Source organism: Rattus norvegicus, chromosome 2, assembly GCF_021556685.1.
Source record: "Rattus norvegicus strain SHRSP/BbbUtx chromosome 2, alternate assembly SHRSP_T2T, whole genome shotgun sequence".
NCBI lineage: Eukaryota > Metazoa > Chordata > Mammalia > Rodentia > Muridae > Rattus > Rattus norvegicus.
The window spans coordinates 46,437,942-46,457,504 of record NC_141535.1 but is presented as its reverse complement, the minus strand read 5'-3'; the positions used below and the strand labels follow the sequence as shown (position 1 = coordinate 46,457,504).

Here is a 19,563-nt window from a genome sequence, read left to right as displayed (position 1 = left end):
AAACCGGTTAAGAGAAGGCTGGCAGAACTCTGCGTGGAACCCAAGGCGATCTGAACCAAGGAGGTATTACAGAGGAGTGAGGAAAGACAAATGCACCAGCACAAGAACCTTCTGGAACAGAGCAGTGAACAGGAGAATCCTGGGAGCAACACAAGGTCAAAGTATAGGAGAGGGGCGGGCACAGTGGGAGAGGGGGCGGGGACAACACTGACTGGTTTGTTGAACCTGGAACTGAACAAGGAGAGATGGCGTTTGAAACCTCCATTACTGCCACTAAAGTAACTGCCGGTGTCAGACAGCAGAGCTGCACAGAGGAGAGCGAGTAGCTGTATTAATCAATCATCTTGGCTTTGCCAGAAACTTGCTTCAAACTAGTTTAGAAAAAATAAAAGGAAGTTAAAAGTAAAAAAAAAAAAGAAAAAGAAAAGAAAATCAGGACCACCAGAGTCCGCCATGCATCCAGGGACAGGAGGATTTCTCCCTGGATGAAGCACTTCGCTCTCAGATCTGTCGACAGGAAGCAAAGTGAGGGGCTCGGGTATTCTGAACTGCCTAGTCTAGGGTGTAGGAGTGAAAGGGAATGAAACCCCCGCCCCTGGCGCTAACCCACCTCCATGCTCTTATTCATATGCAAAAACTGAGGAGACTTAAATCAGAAGTGACTCAAGTCTAGGTTCCCCAGGCAGGTGTGCACTGCCTCTGCCTTGTGGAGATTCCGAGTTAATTGATATTGGTGGAACCTAGAACATGGGATTCCGTTCCTTATCACCCCTATAAGATGGATACCACCCAAGGGTCAGACTCCCTGAGCTACAAAATGAAGCTTTTATTAGAGAGAGGTTCTGGTGTGATATTTGAGACAAGTCATAACTTTTAATATAGATTTAGGATTTTAATTATAATAGATAAGCTACCCTATACTGAATACCATTTTTAAAATTGTTGGCTCAAACCTTCATGCACTGCTAGTTAAAATACAAGTTTGTCGTAGTAAATTTCTTGGAAAAATCACCAGTGTCTCTTGAAGATTAACCTGTGTATGTTTTATAACTTGGCAATTCTACTCCTGAGGATATGCCAAACTGAAATGAGTGTTTTGTCCACCAAAGATATATCCAGTAATGTGCATACCAGATTAAATACTTGAACTCAAAACTCAAAATAACTTATGTAATGAGGCCTTTTGCCTACTTTATTTGGGTTCCTATATACCACCTTTCTCACTGCAATCCCTTTCAACCCCCAACACTAGGTAGGTGAGAAAGAACGTGAGAGGAAAAAGGGGGTGTGACTCTCAGATTACTTCTTTCTGATTAGGGGTGTCGAGCTCCTAGGGACGAGTTCAACCTTCATCGTTAGGATATCTCCAACCAGCAATCAGCAATCCAGGGACAGCAGCAGCAGGGACAGCAGCAGCAGGGACAGCAGCAGACAGCAGCAGCAGGGACAGCAGCAGCAGGGACAGCAGCAGACAGCAGCAGCAGGGACAGCAGCAGCAGGGACAGCAGCAGCAGGGACAGCAGCAGCAGGGACAGCAGCAGCAGGAACAGCAGCAGCAGGGACAGCAGCAGGCAGCAGCAGCAGGGAGGCAGCAGCACCAGGAACAGCAGCAGCAGGGACAGCAGCAGCAGCAGCAGGGAGGCAGCAGCAGCAGGAACAGCAGCAGCAGGGACAGTAGCAGCAGCAGCAGGGACAGCAGCAGCAGGAACAGCAGGGACAGCAGCAGCAGCAGCAGGGACAGTAGCAGCAGCAGCAGCAGGGACAGCAGCAGCAGCAGGGACAGCAGCAGCAGCAGGGACAGCAGCAGCAGGGACAGCAGCAGCAGCAGCAGGGACAGCAGCAGCAGCAGCAGCAGGGACAGCAGCAGCAGCAGCAGCAGGGAGGCAGCAGCAGCTCCCAAGGCCCTCCTGGACCTCTCACATTTATACGCTCTAAAGAGTTCCCAGAATTCTAAATGTAAACTATCCTCAGCTGGCAAAATCATGCCCCTCCTAGAGCACAAGACAAATCACAGTCAGCGGCTGTTGACAATATGAAGCAGCCCCATATCCCAAACCTGAGACCTAAACAAAAACACATTCACATAGCGTAACTGGGTTTCTAAAGAAACCAAGCTTCCCACTACAAACTTAAATATTCATTTCTAATTTAAAAAAAAAAACAAGTTTATATCCATAGACTAAAATATATAGCAATGAAAAGAACTGCAGTCTCATGTATCACTGGGTTTTTGCATGCATGTTTATTGCATGATTCCTCATTTCTGAAGGTAGGCATAAGTAAAAATCGAGTCCATCATGTAGAAGTCAGAATAGAGAGGCTATTTACTGATGCTAGGCACAAGATATCCTTTCAGGATATCAGAAACATTGGTATCTGGATGGTATTCATGGCTTTCTATTCATGAACCAAAACTGTACCCAGCTATCCACTAAGGATTTATAGACTCCAAGTTTTGTAGCACAAAGTTTAAGACAGTTGTAGTCAAGGCTTCTAGTTTGTGTTTTGTCTAGACTTTTACTAATTTCTTTATAAAAATAATATCCCAAACTTTCCACTAAAATTAATATCAGAAATATGTTGATTTTGTCTTAAATTAAGCCCATTTGCTCACATACCAATGTTAATTGTAGAAATGAGCTTTGATCATGACACCATCATAATACTGTTAAAATAGAAAACCTAAAATAGAATGATGGAGGACTGTCTCGTGTGTGTGTGTGTGTGTGTGTGTGTGTGTGTGTGTGTGTGTGTGTGTCAGAGAGGCAGATAGATTGATTTGCAGTTTTAGACGCTTTAAATTTTTCTAAAGATGGAATTACTAAATTCACTTAGTTAAAGGAAGTCAGGAAGAAAACTAACTGGCAAATTAGCATGAATTTGGCAAAAGTATCCTAGTTTCTCTGGTATATACACTCCCCTGCTCTATAACAATTAAGGTTTTTGTTTTGTCTTATGAGAGGAATAAAGGAGAAGGCATTCTTTTTCTCTTTAAGAGTTGGGTGTGTTGACTCAGACCTATAAACTTAGCTCTTGGGAGGTAAACACAGAAGGATTGGAAATTGGGGCCAGAATGAACTTTATAGACTAGCCTGAGATCAGAGAAGGAGAAGGAAGAGGAGGGGATGGTGAGGAAAGGGAGGGAGGGAGAGGGAGGGAGGGAGAGGGAGGAAGGGGAGGGGGAAGGGGAAGGGGAAGGGGGAGGGGAAGGGGAAGGGGAAGGGAAGGGGAAGGGGAAGGGGAAGGGGAAGGGGAAGGAGATAGAGAGCCCTGGGCTATGGGAAAGGAAGAAGTATAGAGAGGCCAGCCTGAAAAGAATCAGGCAAGGAAGAGTCGGATATCGCAACTTCCATTCCCAACGACCTAGTAGAGAAGGAAAGCCCGCGGAAGTATCCTCCCTAGGCCTGGCTGGGTTGGGTGACTCTTGGCACTTCCACACACATGCAGTCCCATCTGCGGCAGCAGAAAATAGGCATGTCTGGTCTGGACTCAGGGCCAAATGCAGCACTCTGGCTCTGTGACCTGTAGGACAAAGAAGATGGGTCTCACATCTTGTTACAAGGGTGGCTGCTGAGAACTAATCTAAGATAGGACCGTCATCCCTCCTAGGGTAGAGTGTTCCCTGTCCACCTGCCAGGCCATTCAGGCCTGAGACTCAGCACCTGAGACTTTGCTAAGTTTCCTCTCCAGTGTTCGCTCCACCTCCACCCCTACCCCCATCCTGACCAGAGCCTTGTGGCTGCCCTAGCAAATGGCCACACGATGGGTGGTTATGCACCAAAAACTGACTTTCCCACAGGCTGAGGCTGAAGTGCGAAGTCTAGGGGTGGGTGGGATTCTCAGCCTTGCCACTTCCGGTTCTTGACGCAACCACCATTCCTGTTCACACCATGCCTGCCTGCCTGCCTCCATGAGAGCACAGACTCCTCTGGGTCTAGTCTTTGATTTTCCCACAAGTCATAGGACACCTAAAATTGGATTTAGGTCCACCGACATAACCGGGGACTGCTCCTGCCAAGAATCTGAAACCCAGCATATAATGAAAATCACTTTGTCCTTAGACGGTCGCGTTCACAGGCTACAGAGATTTCACACCGGTATCTTTGAGGAGTGTGCCCCACTCTCGTTAGGTTTATCTTCCACAGTCTCAGAGAGCCAACACTGGGCTCAGACAAAAGCCATCCCTTTCGGACAGGTTCCAAGAAATGAATCACATAAACAGATGCGGCTTGAGCAGAGGGACCCAAAACACTCTTTGGCAAGTACTAGACTCGCTCGCAGTATTCTGAAGGGTGTGACTTCTGGTCTTTTATTCATCATTCCCAAAGAACATTCTCAGTTATAACTGCTTCATACGAGGTTAATACATACTTTAAAATGAAAACAGCATTTAATGGCCACACTAATTTGGGGACTCTGAATTAAAATTAAAGTCAGATCCTTATTTCAAACCTCATTTTCCTTGAGGGCTTCTTATGCACTGGAGGGGTTGTGAAGATGAGGCTATCACAGGGTAGCATTCCTCAGCCTCTCCTGCAGCCCTTTGACTTCAGCACGCTAAGGTATCCACTGACCTAGCCTAACACAACAGTCCGTGGCCCCGATAATCAAATCCCTGGGCCAAAATAGACAAAAATAATTCCATGAGAAGAGACTTGGAGAATGTGAGAGAGAACTCAGCCAGAGAAGGCTCAAGTGGGAAGGTATGTGATGACACAATGGAATCCCAACGGGAAGAGGGGGTAGTCTCTTCCTAACACCAGGATTTCTTCCAAATCAGCTGAGAGAGGGACTCTGAGACATCATCTCTAGTACAAGTGCTTCAGCACAGAGTGGGTAGCGCTACTCAGACCCGAGGGAGACGTAACCTAGACTCTCAGGGTCTTCTTGTGCCCACGCGTCACTCCTTTGTACACACACAACACAGACGCCAGTAAGAACCAGGCATGGGACTGGTCCTGTGGGTGTTGGTATATAAAATTAGGTTCACAGAAGTAATATAGCTCCAAACTCTGTAAATGAATAAAATGATGCAGGAATAATAAACATCGCACACAAGGGCCCACCACTCTTAACAGCAGAGCCAGAACTAGGGCCAGTTCAATGCCCTAATATTAGGCCAAACTCCATGGAAAATCGCTTTTCCTATTGAAGGCCATTAGTTAAACATGTGTGTGTGTGTGTGTGTGTGTGTGTGTGTGTGTGTGTGTGTGTATGTATGTATATATTATATATGTGTGTATATATGTATATAATATATATTGCTTTACATATTAAACATATATTATATATAAAACAAAATAGATAATATATACATATATTTTATATATAAACATTTTATATATACATTTTATATACGAAATGTGTTTTATATATGTGTGTGTGTGTGTTTTAAAAAGACATTAAAACCAAGAACTGGGGAGATGGCTCAGCAGTTAAGAGCATTTACTGTTCTCTTAGAGACCTGAATTGAATTTCGGCACCATGTCAGCCAGTTCACAACTGCCTATAATTCCAGTTCCGGAGGGTCTAACGCCCTATTCTGGCCTCTGAAAGCACCCGCACTCACATGTGAATAGACTCGGCCACATGCACACATAATTTAAAACAAATCTTCAAAAAATAAACGAAAGGATATAGAACCTTACACCAAAACTTTTCAGTTACTTTAGCCTATTTCTTCTCATTTTAAAAATCTAATTTTATTGATAGATTTATGTTGTTTATTTTTGAGTGCTCCAGGACATGTACAAGAAAGTTGTCTTTTGTACAAGTGAGAGGTTAAGTAACTTTAGAACTAGGAAATTTTTAGCTGTAGAATAGCATACTTGCCCAGCACGTGCCAAGCCCTGGCTTAATCCCAAGTCCAGCATGGAAGAAAGGAACAGAAAGAGGAAGGAGGGAAGGAGGGGGGAGGGGAGATAGGGAGGGGGAGGGAAGAAAGGAGGGAGGGAAAGGAGGGAGGGAAGAAGGGAGGGAGGGGGAAGGAGAAGAGAAGAAAGACAGAAGGATGGACAGGAAAGAGAGAAGAAAATCTGTATGCATAATCAATTCACAAATTTAACTTTAACAATTAATTTTAGAAGCTCACTCTACAATGTCTGTCTCTTGGGGCTGGGAAGATGGCTCAGCAGCAAAATCCTTGCACTATCCCTGTAGCACCCAGCACCCCTGTGGGGTAACTTACCACCCGCAGCTGCAGCCCCGGGGAGCCCAGCCTGTCTCACCCCAGGGCACCTTCACTAGCAGGAGGGCATATCCACAGATACAGGAGCATAATTAAAACATAAAGCCCTGTTACAGAGCATAGCCTTTTAGCTTCACTCCCGAACTGCTCCAAGTAATTTTGCAACTATCTTTCTTCATCTCCTGGACAAAGAGCTGTCTATCAAAAGAAATACTGAACAGTTGCAGTGTTAAAGTCACACAGAAAATTGTCACCTAGGGATCTCTCTTGCCTAAAGTTAAACATTCCCACGGCTTCCCATTCACGAAGTTCGAGGGGCAAGATCTTTAAATGAACACTGCTAACTTAAAATAATGCTTTTTGTCCACCCTAAGGATAAAGTCTTTATTATATTCAATGGACAAAATGAGCAATTAAAAATGCCTTATTATCCACCATGTGTTAAAAAGAAAAAAATAAAGGGGAATAGCAAAGGGGGTAAATCCCAAAGGTTTTCCAAAGTGAGGTTAAAAGCTAGCTTGACTTAATTAAACAGAAACTTTTAGAGAAATGACACTTGGGGGAGGACAGCGTGTTCTCAAAGCCCCTTAAACACATCAGTGACAGTCTTAACTTACGAGGTAGTGGGAAATGACACGTTTCCCTCAGACAAAGATATTCTTTTGAGGGGAGGTTGTGGCTTCAAATTCTCAGAATATTGTTGCTGGGCGAGCTGCAAGTTTTGTTTTCTGTATGAGTATTATCAGTGACACTACATATTGATCCTTTGCCGTGAACCATAGAAGCCACATCAAAGCTCACTTGCAAGCTAGAAAGTCACCTGCACCAGGTGTCTTTTTCAAACAATCAATTAATTTTTGAGAATTTTATACAGTGCAATTTGATTATAGTCACCCCAGCTCCTCTCAGATCTGATCTCGCCTTCCCATTCACTTACAAATTCCTGTCATGTTTTTTAAAATATCTCCCTGAGTGCAATTTGTGCTGGCCCTATACCCATGAGTGTGGGACCATCCACCATACCTTGGCTACCACACCTTGATCACCACATCCTTCAAAAAACAAAAACTGGACCCTCCCTCCCCCATGAGCCAAGCCTGTCGATTGTGTCTCCACTGGCTTGACCTTATGCAGGTTCTTTTCAGGAAGCCTCAGCTACAGTGAGCCCAGAAGCACAGGGAGCCTATGCTGTCCTGTGACAGTTTCCAATCTCTGGGTCATAAAACCTCCTACCTGTTCCTCCTCAATGGTCCCTCCTACTCCTGGTTGTTTTCTTTTGTTTATTTATTTTGTTTATTTGTTATTTGTTTTGGGGTTTTTGTTTGTTTTTTTATTCCTCTTCTTTTCTTGGATATTTTCTTTATTTACATTTCAAATGTTATCCCCTTTCCTGACTTCCCATCTGAAACTCCCTATCCCATTTCCTCTCCCCCTGCTTCTATGAGGGTGCTCCTCCACCCACTCCCTCCCTACTACCTGCCCTGACATTCCCCTACACTGGGGCATCCAGCCTTCCCAGGACCAAGAACTTCTCCTCCCACTGATGATGCCCAATAAGGCCATCTTCTGCTACATATGCTGCTGGAGACATGGGTCCCTCCATGTGTTCTCTTTGGTTGGTGGTTTAGTCCCTGGGAGCTCTGGGGTGTCTGGTTGTTGATATTGTTGTTCTTCCTATAGGGTTGCAAGTCCCCTCAGCTTCTTCAGTCCTTTCTCTAACTCCTCCATTGGGGACTCTATTCTTAGTCCAATGGTTGACTGTGAGCATCCACCTCTGTATTTGTCAGGCTCTGGCAGAGCCTCTCAGAAGACAGCTATATCAGGCTCCTGCCAGCATGCACTTCTTAGCATGAACTATAGTGTCTGTGTTTGATGGCTATATATTTATAGACTGAATCCCCAGGTGGGGCAGTCTCTGGATGGCCTTTCCTTCAGTCTCTGCTCCACACTTTATCTTTGTATTTCCTCCTGAGAGTATTTTGTTCCCCCTTCTAAGAGAGACTGAAGCATCCATACCTTGTTCTTTCATCTTCTTGAGGTTCATGTGGTCTATAAACTGTATCTTGGGTATTCCCAGCTTATCAGTGACTGCATACCATGTGTGTTCTTTTGTGATTGGGTTACCTCACTCAGGATATTTCCTAGTTCCATCCATTTGCCTTAGAATTTCATGAAGTCATTGTTTTTAATAGATGAGTAGTACTCCATTGTGTAGATGTACCACATTTTTTTTATCCATTCCTCTGTTGAAGGACATCTGGGTTCTTTCCAGCTTCTGACTATTATAAATTAGGCTTTTTTGAACATAGTAGTATATGTGTCCTTGTTATATGTTGGAGCATCTTTGGAGTATATGCCCTAGAATGGTATAGCTGGGTCCCTGGGTAGTACTATGTTCAATTTTCTGAGGAACCCCCATACTGATTTCTATTCAAGCTGTGGTTGTACCAGTTTGCAATCCCACCAACAATGGAGGAGTGTTCCTCTTTCTCCGCATCCTCGCCAGTATCTGCTGTCACCTGAGTTTTTGATCTTAGCCATTCTAACTGGTGTGAGGTGGAATCTTAGGGTTGTTTTGTACATTTCTTTAGGTGCTTCTCAGCCCATTTGATTTTCCTTAGTTGAGAATTTTTTGTTTAGCTCTGTAACCCATTTTTAATAGAGTTTATCTGGAGTCTAGCTTCTTGAGTTCTTTGTATATTTGGATATTAGCCCTCTATCAGATGTAGGATTGATAAAAATCTTTTCCCAATCTATCGTTTGCCATTTTGTCCTATTGACAGTGTCCTTTGCCTTACAGAAGCTTTGCAATTTTATGCTGTTCCATTTATTGATTCTTGGTCTTAGAGCATAAGCCATTGGTATTCTGTACAGAAAATTTACCCCGTGCCTATGTGTTTGACCTTCTTCCCCACTTTCTCTTCTATTAGTTTCAGTGTATCTGGTTTGTGTGTAGGTCCTTGATCTACTTGGACTTGAGCTTTGTACAAGGAGATAAGAATAGATCAATTTGCATTTTTCTACATGTTGACCAACAGTTGAACCAGCACCGTTGGTTGAAAATGCTGGGTCTTAGGTCTCCAACTGCATATGTAGTAGAGAATAGCCTTGTTGGGGTACTAGTGGAAGGGGAAGCCCTTGGTCCTGCAAAGTTGGACCCCCAGTGCAGGGGAATATTGGGGGGCAGTAAGAGGGATGTATAAGGGGAATACCCGTATGGGAAAGGGGGAGAGAAGGGAATGGGGGCTTATGGACAGGAAACCGGGAAGGGGAATAACATTTGAAATGTAAGTAAAGAAATATATCTAATAAAAAATTTTTAAAAAAAGAAAATGCTGGGTCTTGTTATCACTGGCTGATTTTAGCTCCTTTGTCAAAGATCAAGTGACCATAGGTATGTGGGTTCATTTCTGGATCTTCAATACCATACAGTTTTTATCACTATTGCTCTGTAATACAGCTGGAGGTTAGGGATGGTGATTCCCCCAGAAGTTCTTTAATGGTTGAGGATACTTTTCACTATCTTGTTTTGTTTTGGTTTTCGTGGTTTTTTGTTTGGTTGGTTGGTTGGTTTTTTGTTTTTTTTTTTTTTTTTTTGTTATACCAAATGAATTTGCAAATTGCTCTTTCTAATTCTGTCAAGAATTGAGTTGGAATTCTGATGGGGATTGCATTAGATCTGTAGATTGCTTTTGGTAAGATGGCCATTTTTACTATATTAATCCTGCCAATCCATGAGCATGGGAGATCTTTCCAGCTTCTGAGATCTTCTTCAATTTCTTTCTTCAGAGACTTGAAGTTCTTGTCATACAGATCTTTCACTTGCTTGGTTAGAATCACATCGAGGTATTTTATATTATTTGGGACTATTATGAAGGGTGTCATTTCCCTAATTTCTTTCTTAGCCTGTTTATTCTTTGAGTAGAGGAAGGCTACTGATTTGTTTGAGCTAATTTTATATCCAGCCATTTGCTGAAATTGTTTGTCGGACTTAGTAGTTCTCTGGTGGAATTATTGGGGTCACTTAAGTATACTATCATATCATCTGCAAATAGTGATATTTTGATTTCTTCATTTCCAATTTGTATCCCTTTGACCTCCTTTTGTCGTCTAACTTCTCTAGCTAGGATTTCAAGTACTATATTGAAAAGGTAGAGAGAGAATGGGCAGCCTTGTCCAGTCCCTGATTTTAGTAGGATTGATTCAAGTTTCTCTCCATTTAGTTTGATGTTGGCTACTGGTTTGCTGTATATGGCTTTTACTATGTTCAGGTATGGGCCTTGAATTACTGATATTTCCAAGACTTTTATCATGAAGGGGTGTTGAATTTTGTCAAATGCTTTCTCACCATCTAATGAGATGATCATGTGGTTGTTTTTCTTTGAGTTTGTTTATATAGTGAATTACATTGATGGATTTTCATATATTGAACCATCGCTGCATCCCTGGGATGAAGCCTACTTGATCATGATGAATGATTGTTTTGATGTGTTCTTGGATTCAGTTTGCAAGAATTTTAGTGAATATTTTTACATCGATATTAATAAGGGAAATTGGTCTGAATTTCTCTTTCTTTGTTGGGTCTTTGTGTGGCTTAGGTATAAGTGTAATTGTGGCTTCACAGAAGGAATTCGGTAGCTCTCCTTCTGTTTCTATTTCATGAAATAGTTTGAAGAGTATTGGTATTAGGTCTTCTTTGACAGTCTGATAGAATTCTGCACTAAACATGTCTGGTCCTGGCTTTTTTTTGGGGGGGGAGACTTTTAATGACTGCTTCCATTTCTTTAGGGATTATGGGACTGTTTAGATGGTTTATCTGAACCAGATTTAACTTTGGTACCTGGCATCTGTCCAGAAAATTGTCCATTCCATCAAGATTTTCCAGTTTTGTTGAGTCTAGACTTTAATTACCATTCACTTGTGGATGGGAACAAGATTAAGTTGTGTGTCTTCTGTTGTAGGGGGAGAATCTTTTTAATTAATGTTTCTCCCCCAAAGAATTATCAGTGTGATTCACAGGGTGAGCCTTTGTAAAGGTGTGGCCCTCATCCAAAACCTTTCTTTCAAATGTTTTGGCCAAAACATATTGTCAAAGTTAATGTTACATAGCAACCTTATACCTAGTCATCTACACATAATTTACAGTATGTTATAGAGAAAAGTGTATGTCTATAATAAATGGTTCACAAAATCACATTTATTTTTTTCATCTGTCTCATTCTCTATAGGGTATTCAATTCTATTATGCTATTTCATATTTTTGGGTTTTGTTTGGTTGGTTGGTTGAGCTTTGGGCTTCATTTTTGTTTTGTTTTGTTTGCTTGCTTACTTGTTTTTAATGTTTTGAGACACTCTTATTATGTAACCCAGGCTTGCCTAGAACTTTTATCTAGCTGAGGCTAGACTTGGATTCCTGCTCTTCCTACCTCCATCTCCTCCATCTCCTGCATGCTGGGACCACAGGTACATGGCTCCACTCCTGGCTATTTCCAAGAGGAGTGCTAGTGCTGATCTTGACCCATGACACATTCGTAACACAGTGCTTCATGACCCCACTTTTAAAACGCCCTAAGCCAGAGTCCAGTCACAGAATGTGTGCTGTGCTAAAAGATCTGTCCTTTCCCCACAAAAGGAACAAGGACTCTGTAAGGTAAATCTCCCATTCCCATGTACTGTATGGAAACATCACCTGTCAAAAATCTAATGGCCTGCTGGGGATTTAGCTCAGTGGTAGAGCGCTTACCTAGGAAGCGCAAGGCCCTGGGTTGGGTCCCCAGCTCCGGAAAAAAAGAACCAAAAAAAAAAATGTAAATAAATATCCAATTTAATAAAAATGGAAAAAAAATAGGAAAAAAAAGTCTAATGGCCTATAAACTGAGGCAGGATTAGAAGGTGAGGCTTCTGGTTGGAAAAGAGTCCGGCAAGGAGAGGAAAACACACACACACACACACACACACACACACACAGGGAGAGAGAGAGAGAGAGAGAGAGACAGAGAGAGACAGAGAGAGACAGAGACAGAGAGAGACAGAGAGACAGAGAGACAGAGAGACAGAGACAGAGACAGAGACAGAGACAGAGAGAGATATCTGGGTTAAAGTATTTCTTAACTTCTCTGATCTGAAACACCTTGGGGAATTAGAATTAAAAATACAGAAAGAATCAATTCATGTTCCTCCCACACCAACAAAGTGGCTCTGTCAAGAGTAGCCTGGGACAGATCAGAAAGACGAATGCCACATGTCCCCTCACATGCTGATCTTCATTTTCAATCTTTTGACCTCTGCATTTCTCCTGGAGTACAGATAGAAGTAACTAGCAAACAGCCTTAGTGTGAGACGCCTTAAGCCAGGAGGACGGCAGAACTTGAGAGATGCAAAAACAGAGACAGGAAATCTCCGAGATGGAAACATTGAGGAGGGATGGATGGGAGATGGGAGAGGCTAAGGGAGAGAGTAACTTGAACTAAGGACATATGGGGAAGTCTTATTAGATATACAACTTTGTAAGGCAATTAAAAATACAAGGTGCAGAGATCGCAAGAGGCAGAAGAAGGCAGGAGGGCTGTGAAATGCTGACATCTGAGCACACTTCACCCAGAATAGTCCTGACTCCATAGCAGCCAAGACAGCTTGCCACAAGCCTATGCAAGACTGAATCATCATAGTCAGTCAAGGATGAGGCAGATGATTATGGAACCCACCCCTCCCTGCTCAACTGTTGACTATCAATGGATTCTGGGGCAGTCATTGTCTTCAACTGTGTACCCACCAAGAGGCCCATCAGTCTCCAAAGAATACTTCCAAACCCATCTTCACATAAACAATCCTGGTTAAACACAGTGCGTTCTCAAAACGAAATGACATGAATGTGGGGCTGGAGCAATGGCTGCTCTTGCAGAGGTCCTGAGTTCAGTTTCCAGCATCCACATGGTGGCTCACAACCATCCTTAACTCCAGTTCCAGGGGATCTGACATGCTTTTCCGATCTCCAGGGGGCATGTCCCTGATGCATATTCATACATGTAGGCAAAACACTCTTGCACATATAATAAAAATAAATAAGTCATCCCAGGTGTGGGGAACACACCTTTAATTCCAGCACTTAAGAGGCAGATCTCTGTGAGTTCTGGGAAAGCCAGAGGTATGCAGAGAAATGCTGCCTTGAATACATACATAAACACACACACACACACACACACACACACACAGAGGTATACACAAAATATGAATGTGAGGAGGGAATGGGTTGGAAGCAGGAATAATAATAATAATAATAATAATAATAATAATAATAATAGGACTAAAGAGGGAATTTAGATATGGTAAGGGCTGCCATACCCTTACCATAGGTATACATGTATGAAACTGTTAAAGAATAAAGCCAATAAAAGTTATTTTTAAAAGGGCTTGTCTGAGTGGCTCAAGATGTGGTTTGATGGTGGTGTTTGTCCAGCATGGAGACAATCCATCCCCCAGGACAGTGTGGAGAGAATGAACATGAACATATTGGTCCCCTAGTTCTCACAGATCAGCAAACAGTGTAACCACTGAGGAACAGAGAGGTGTTCTGGGGCAGTCTAGAGTCACACCACAGAAGGAAGTCTGTATGATGGGAAACAATGTGTGAGAGAAACACCAAAAAGAGTCATGGCATCAGCTCTACCTAGCTTTATGCATGATAGATTTCCACATGTCTCCTCACATGTGAAAAGCCACAATAACATTCGCCACCACAAGATGGCACTGGCTTCCGCCGCGCCAGGCCGACTTCCTTTCAGGAAGCTAGCTGTGTGCGCATGTGCAAGAGTGTGTTCGTGCCAGGTCTTTGCCCACTCCGGGGCGTGCCTATGAGATCATGGGTAAGCGACCAATCAGGTGTGGATGCGCCGCGCTGGGGTGTATATAAGCCGCGCCATTCTGGGGCTCGGGGTTCTCCTCTTCAAGATGTAATAAACTCTTTGCTGCAGAAGGATCCTGGTGTCCGCGTGTATGTTCCTGCTGGCGAGACGTTGGGCGCGCGATATATGGTGCCGAAACCCGGAAAAAACGCCTCACCATCTCCGGCGCGGAGGAGAGCCTCCGTTCGCAGAGAGGGTTCAGAACTGCAGGTAAGCTCTGAGAGGCATGTTTGGTCTTGATACAGCATGTCAGAAACAGAGCGGGATAAAAGATTAAAGAACTCAAAGAGAAAAGGTACACATAAGAAAACAGGCCCTTCCAAAGACTTTAGATCCGAGGAAGCGAGAGATAGGGGAAAGAACGCCCCGGGAGAGAAACAGGGAAAGGAGGAGAAAACCCCGAAAAAAAGAGAAAAAAAGCCTTTATCCAGTAGAGGAGTTAGAGGCTTTGGGGCTTGATAGTTCAGAAACAGACGAGCTTAGCCCCACTGAGGAAGAGGATTTAGAAGATGAGGCAGCTCGCTATGAAGAAGAAAGATATGGGCCTAGGTGGAGAGCCACTGTAAAGAAACCGAAAGTTATGGATCCTTTGTGGGCAAGACTGGTAATTTTGTTTATTTTTTTCTTTGTGTGGGAAGCCGTTACAGCCATTAGGACAGGTCAGAGGATCCTTACAGAACAACAAGAAAGTATGTCGGAGGGAGAAAAGGTCTCAAAAGAAAAAAAGAAAAGAAAAGGAGATAAAAGGAACACAGTATTTTGGGAGAAAAATTTTGTGTTTGTGCTTGTAAAAGGTGTGATTAGGCTCTGGAAACTTCACAGAGTCATACTGATCAGATTTGATAGAGGTAGACCGCCTGAAAAATTTATTCAGGAGAATCAAACAAAAGATATCTCAATTCTAAACTTTTGTCTTCAGAGCTGTATTTTACAGAGTGTGCCTACTTGGATTCCTGGTCTCAAGGACTTTCAGCTGAGACCAGTCAGGTTTCATTTTTCCTACCCCCTACCCCTAAGGACATCTCAACGCCCATACACAGCTTGATGGAGTTAATGTAATTGGGTTGTGAGTGGAAATATTCAGGACTGTGTTTCACTTCCATACCATTTGTGAATGTCCGTCGTGCTGCTCAGATATCCCGTAATATATCTCAGTATCTTACAGGAATTTGGTTTCAACACATTGATGGACTAGTCCAGGAATTGAGACAATCCATCGTCCATATCAACTCCACTCGAGTGGATGGTCACCGTGGAAGTGGTGGGAAAGGGGAAGTCCTACCTCTCTGCTGACTCCTATTGGAATGTGGTTCCCTTTCGTGGGACACCATCTAGTTTTTTCCCTCTTTGTCTATTGTCTGTCCTTGATGCACCAAGCTGTCCATGTATGTCAGTTTATGTCTGAGGTTTTTGTTTCTTGTTGCTTAAATGTTTTATGTTTCATGTTCAAAAGAGAAAATGGTAAAAACTTTATCTGCCAGTCGTTCACACCTTGATTTGGTTTTAACTCGTTTCAAAAAAGGAACAAATGAATAAAAAGCAGTTTCAAGCAGTCCTTGGAGCCCTGTACTTGTAGCCAGGAGTCTAGGTCAGCTGGAGAAGCAGTCCAGGGGGTGAGCGTCTACATGAGCTGATTATTAGACTCAACAGGTGACAAGGTGCTTCTCTTAAAATCATAGCTAGAAAAGTAAAAATGGTGCTTGGTCTAAATATTAAAGATATGTGTAGCCACTTCAATTTAGTTTCTCATTGGTTTTAAATGTATAAATATGCTCTACATACCTTGGTTATGGGCTATTGGCTTTCAAGTTATTAGATATGGTTAAAAAGGTATAACATTGGTAACAGAAAGTTAGCTTAAAACTGTAATTTGGATGAAGTCATTCTAGATAACATGTGACATGGGCCAACCTAGGGAAAAAGGTCTAAATTGAGGTAATATTTTTATGGAATTCTTATTCTAGAAACCAGGCTTCTAAAAGAATTTAGGACAATGTCTCTTTGTTAAGGTACTGGAGACTACACCATCGTGTGTTCATATGTAGGAATTAGCAGTCAAACTTTGTAGCATGAAGGATAGACTTGGTGTTTTGGAGACTGGATTTTGGAGATTAGATTGTTGGAGGTTGAGTTTTGCTTTCCAAAGTTGTGGTTTGCCCTGAAGTTACTGTATTTTGATGCTAATTCCACTGCCCCAAGAACAACTGCCTAGTCACATACTCAGAACTCAGGTGACTTTCCAAAGTTGTGGTTGTGCTCTGGTGTTACAAGGAGAACTTAAAGATTGTGATTAAGGATTGCCAATGTTACATTGACTAACTCAAACTTATTTGTAATTAAGAAAAAATCAAACAGATAGAGATTGTTACAGGATTTACAAAGGATTGATGAGGTTTTAGAACTTGTGAGAAAGGGGTTGGGGATTTAGCTCAGTGGTAGAGTGCTTGCCTAGGAAGCACAAGGCCCTGGGTTCGGTCCCCAGCTCTGAAAAAAAAAAAAAAAAAAAAAAGAACCAAAAAAAAAAAAAAGAACTTGTGAGAACACTACACCCAGTTTGCTTACTCCAACTGCCATTTCAAGACAGATTTAGAGGATTGATTTTATACAATTTGTTTACGTCATAGCTATTGTGAGTTTTCATTTCATGAGCTTGCTTATAATTTTAGAGAGCCTATGAAGTGATATCATTAAAAATTTTTACAAAAGAATGGCTAATAGCCTTATATTATGTAATTTTGTCGCTTCTTCAATGTAAGAAGCTAGAACCTTAAATCTTTCAGTGTATATGGAAATTTTTACTACAAACCTTTGCTCTCAAAATGAGCTTTAATATTTGGGGAGTAGCTGTTACACTACTCCAGAAAAGAATATTTAAAACTAATTTTAAGCTTCTAAGGATATGTTAATTGCCAAAGTACCTCACCTTACCAGAGGACTTAACTTTGTTATCCTCATTAGAGATAAAGCTTCAGTTGTGTTAATACAGAATTGTAGGCTAGAGTCATGGAAGTATTTTAAAAAGAAACCTGGTAAAACATACCTTATTCCAAACAGCAATCAAATTGGTTATTACAAAATACTGATATTTGGCCTATTACATATACAAATTTTTCAGGCAAAGTTGATCATTTTACTCTTTACATGCTTTTGTACTTCCTGTATATTTGTGCTTACAACCCATAGGAAATGCACTTAGTATATTTAAAATGTTAAAAATCAAGCTTTCAATTCATATACTGATAGCCAATGTGTGGCTTGTGGTTTACAATTGATTTCAATTACTTAATGCTTTACTAGAGGCAAGTTTTCTACATGAAATCAGTGAGTGATGATTTCAGTGTCAATTGTCTGACAACTCACTGTCCTTTCAGTGCTCTGGCTCAGACAACTAAATTAAACCTTAGACTCATACCTAGCTTTAAAAATGGTAATGGAGTTGATATGAAAAGAGGAAGACTCCAGTTGCTTATTTTCAATGCCCAGCCTCACCCTGCCAGCTCAGGGATTTCTAGTAAGACTGAAATTGGACAATATTTACAGGTTTTGACATTTCTAATTAATGCTTATGTTTAGGTAAATAAAGTTTGTGAAGTGCTAGAGAGATGGCTTAGTGGTTAAGAACACTAAGTACTGTTCCTTAATAGACCATTTAAGAATTTAAACTGGATTGCCTGGACCCCTTAACGAGGGAGGACAATGATACTAGACAGTTTATATCTTAATAAATAAAAAGGGGGAGTTATCCCTGTACGCTATACAATTATTAAATAATACTCTTTTTATTTCAATTTTAGAATTTGGGTGCCAAGGAACACTCTGAGTGTTTATGGCACCCTACAACTAGACATACTTCTGCCTAGGTGAAATAGAAAGATCCATGTATTGACATGATCCTGTCCAGATATTTTATATGGGGAAGAGGGAATGTTTGTGTTTTTTCTACAGGATGCTACAAGAGTGTGCCAGCTGCCTGAGTGGTTGCTGAGACTTGCTGATCCTGGTTACATGGAGATTCAGCTCTCCTGGTTCGGGTCCCTGGAGTCATTCCTCTGCCCGGAGAGGAAGATGGAAGATCCCCCCTCATCTTTTGTCATCACAGAGATTTTGCCGTTGCTACAGTCAGTGTTACCGCTGCGTGTGTCCCGTCCCACTGTGGCCTGCTCTCTGACCCTCTGTGCACTGCTCCTTGCTGGAGAAGACTGGACTCCAGCCGTTGCTGCCCCCCTCATTCCCCTGGCGACTCTTGCTGCCTTAACTGGTGTTGTCATCTTGCAGTCTGTAGCTTCACAGGAATGCCATCTGCATGAAGCTGCTGTAGACTGGGGAACTCTGCCCTGGTTATGCAGATCTCAGACATGGTTCCATTGCCTGCTGGTTGTTCCAGAAAAGAATGGCTGATCCTGAACTGTCCTGGGAAAGACCTTGTTATTTTCGCTGCTATTGTAGCAGCCATTACTGCTGCAGCCATTGTGCCTGCAGTGTCTGGAGTTACCCTCCCCCAATCTATGGTTAGACAAGCACAGTGGGTGAACTTTCTGGAGTAGTTGCTAACAATTGGGAATTCTAAATTTTATTATAGGAGTGGCTTGACTACGGTCCTTGGTGGTAGCAGCTGAGGAGAACCAGATGAGGTGCCCACTACTTATCGGGAGTGGCTCTGTTTGGTGCAGCCCTATGCTGTGGATTAGTTTTCATGCTATGGTTGGTTTGCAAACTCAGATCTCAACAGAAACGTGACAAGGTCGTTATCACTCAGCACTTGTGGCCATTGAACAAGGGGCCTCCCCTGAAATTTGGTTATCTATCCTCAAAAATTAGTCGACATCTGAGTTCTCTACTCTTGCACTCCATGGATTTGTGGATCCATTGCACTGGGATGAGAGAGACTCAATGATTCTTTGATCAGCCCTTCTACATCTCTGAGGTTTCCTCATTGCACTCGATAGGGTGATCATGATTTCCCCACTAACTCATTTTCTGACTGGCCTCTTTTGTAGAGTTCGCCCTAGGTTGTTTAGCAGTTACTGTCACACAGCACTGCAGTATCCAGAGACGGGCAACTTTCCTCATGCACAGACCAATCTAAGACACGGGGCCCGGTGGCGATAGGGTTACCCTATGATGGATAAGGCTGTGACATAGAGGAACACCTAAGACAGGAGCCACAGCAGATGGACGTAACTGCAGAGGCCTAGACCAGCCTCATTCTAGTAAAACAAAAAGGGGGAGATGTGGAAAGCCGCAATAACATTCGCCACCACAAGATGGCGCTGGCTTCCACTGCGCCCCACGTGGAAAGCCGGGATAGCATTCACCATTACAAGATGGCGCTGGCTTCCACCGCGCCAGCCCGACTTCCTTTCAGGAAGCTAGCTGTGTGCGCATGTGCAAGAGTGTGTTTGTGCCAGGTCTTAGCCCACTCCGGGGCATGCCTATGAGATCATGGGTAAGCGACCAATCAGGTGTGGATGCGCC

At 42.7% G+C, this 19,563-nt stretch overlaps 1 protein-coding gene across 1 annotated transcript in view; it reads right to left on the bottom strand.

Moving 5' to 3' along the window:
• Positions 1 to 66: 66 nt before the first annotated feature.
• Cdc20b (cell division cycle 20B) overlaps positions 67 to 19,563 on the bottom strand; it is a 50,170-nt gene continuing 30,673 nt past the window's right edge. Inside the window, 2 exon segments of the mRNA XM_087640456.1 lie at positions 67 to 139; positions 3,348 to 3,522. Coding sequence (XP_087496582.1) covers positions 67 to 139; positions 3,348 to 3,522 — 248 coding nt within the window.